General features: G+C 51.4%; 1 protein-coding gene across 2 annotated transcripts in view; it reads right to left on the bottom strand.

The window, feature by feature from the left end:
* LOC109290276 (L-serine dehydratase/L-threonine deaminase-like) overlaps positions 1-2,183 on the bottom strand; it is a 24,268-nt gene that overhangs the window by 6,703 nt on the left and 15,382 nt on the right. For both annotated transcript variants that reach the window (XM_019506693.1, XM_019506694.1), the window contains 2 exons: positions 1,666-1,705; positions 223-362 (listed from right to left, as the gene is read on the bottom strand). In XM_019506693.1, coding sequence (XP_019362238.1) covers positions 223-362; positions 1,666-1,705 — 180 coding nt within the window. The remainder of the gene's footprint in view (positions 1-222; positions 363-1,665; positions 1,706-2,183) is intronic.

Below are 2,183 nucleotides of genomic sequence, written 5' to 3'. Positions count from 1 at the left end.
CCCCCCCCCCCCCCCCTTAGTCTCTTCGCTCTACAGCAGAGACTTCAGCAGGGACCACTCAGGGGGGCACGTGTACAGAGCAATGTACCTCACAGTCCACAACGTGATCTGCTCTCCAGATCTAGCTGTGCTCTGGTTCTGGGTAGACTGAGAAACATTGAGCCTCCCAGCGCAGACAGACAGGTTTCTTGTCCACTCCCTCTGCTAGATACACACACCTACCTCTCCCACAATTTCAGCAGTGGCTCCCTCATCCTTCAGCTGCTGGATGGTGAAATCTGGGGTGGATCTGGGAACAAGGATGGTGGCAGGAATACCCAGATTCCTGGCTGAGTAGGCAGCTGCCATGCCAGCATTACCACCTAAAAACAGCAGCATCAGGTGTCACAACTCCTCCCTATTCAGCAGAATCTGTAGCACTTCCTCCCTTATCCTGGGGACCATCTCTCCCATAGTCTCCCCATGCCCAATCCCAACCTAGCCTGTCCTGGGGTCTGCCTAGCAGGGGCATAGTAATGGGTGTGCCCTGGGGAGGTCATGATTAATCCAGTCAGTAGCCATGCCCTCTCCCATCAGAGCCTGTATGAATGTCAACTTTCAGTCAAGTTAGTAACAGGCTTTTTTGGAACTGAGCACCCTGAAGCCAGGAGCTCACAGGGAATTACATAGTTTTTCTAAATCACTTGCAATAGGTGATTTGCTGTGAAGTCACACCAGACAGTATGGCCCAGCCACCGTGAGTCTAGTCCTGTCCAAATTTCCATTCCCAGTTATGCCAGGCTGAGAATTCTGCACTCTGCCAGCAGAAGGGCAAATCCTGCATGCAAGGGCATGGGAGGTTCAGAACAGAGTAGGAAATGAAGTGCTGAGCTCCCACATGGCCAAAGCTGCATAAAACTCTCTAGCCTATAGTACCCCCAGCCTATATATCCACACGGGGTGGCTCTTTGCAATCGTCATGCCACTACAAGTACCAGCCAGCAGGACACAGCTTGGCACACACTTAGGGCTTTCTGCACATCTCTATGGGTGCACCTACATGTACAATTAGCATGACTGAATAAATTCTGGTGCAATTTGCATCAGAATTTAATCACTGCCAGGAATGTTTATATGTGTGCCTGGGACTACAGCACCTTGAGCCAGAGTGGTGCAGCCCCAGCTGGCAGGGAGTCCAAGGGGTCAGCCTGTCAGTCTGGAGCTGCTCTGCCCTGGCTCAACATGCTGCAGAGGGGCTGGCTCAGGTATGAGGAAACTGAGGATGATACAGTGCGGGGCTAGCCGGGAGACAGCCCCCATGCTGTAGCACTCTCGTGCCCCAGCCAGCCCCAGTCACCATCTACATGTGCATTGTGGTGCACTAATAACTCCACCATAAGATAATACTTGTGTTGGGCAATACTATCATATGGTAGAGTTAATCAGTTTATCCTGGCCTAAAAGTGCCACATGTGTAGATGGTGATGCTTTACTGCTGAGCGTGTAGACACATGTAAACTACTGCTGAGCGTGTAGACATCTAAACACGTGTGTAGATGCCCCCTGTGACTCTTATTTACACATATGCACAAGGCGAGAAGCCAAGTCCAGGAGGTTCTGGTGTGACACATCAGCTCCCCACTGTACCACCCTGAGAGACCTAGTGTCCTGATTGGCATATCTCACCTGAAGCGCATACAAAGTGCTTACAGCCATTCTTTGCCTTCTGTGGAGATAAAGGAAGAGGAATGAGTGGGAGCTGGTAATGACCCCGATGACCCTGTGAGAGTGGCCCCTCTCCTGGTTCTACATTTGAGCTGTTATTTCAGGTCATTGTGCCCTGCATTATACTCTAGGTCCTCTCTGCTTTTTGGTGGTACCTTCACTATGGTCCACAGTGCTGTCAAAGCCACCATGCCACCTCCCACGCATTCATGCCACCTCCTATATCCACTTCCATAACTCTCACTCACTCCTTGCCCATCAATTCCCCACCCCCAGTTTCCTCTGGGAGTAGGTGGTTGGGTGGGTAGACTTGTGTGTCTGTCTTGGGACTGATGTGTGCTGCCATCCCACCATCTGGTATACTCCATCCAGTTCTGCTCATTGCTAAGAGGCAGGGAGCATAGTGAGTATCCCTGCCAACTCTGTTCTTGTTCTTTCCAGTTCTCTCCTCCCAGGGGCCATCTCCATACTCCATCCTA

The sequence above is a fragment of the Gavialis gangeticus genome, unplaced genomic scaffold (assembly GCF_001723915.1).
Source record: "Gavialis gangeticus isolate Ggan-Ray unplaced genomic scaffold, GavGan_comp1, whole genome shotgun sequence".
In the NCBI taxonomy this organism is placed as follows: Eukaryota; Metazoa; Chordata; order Crocodylia; family Gavialidae; genus Gavialis; species Gavialis gangeticus.
Note: the sequence above shows the minus strand (reverse complement) of the source record. Positions and strands in the feature narration are given on the sequence as shown.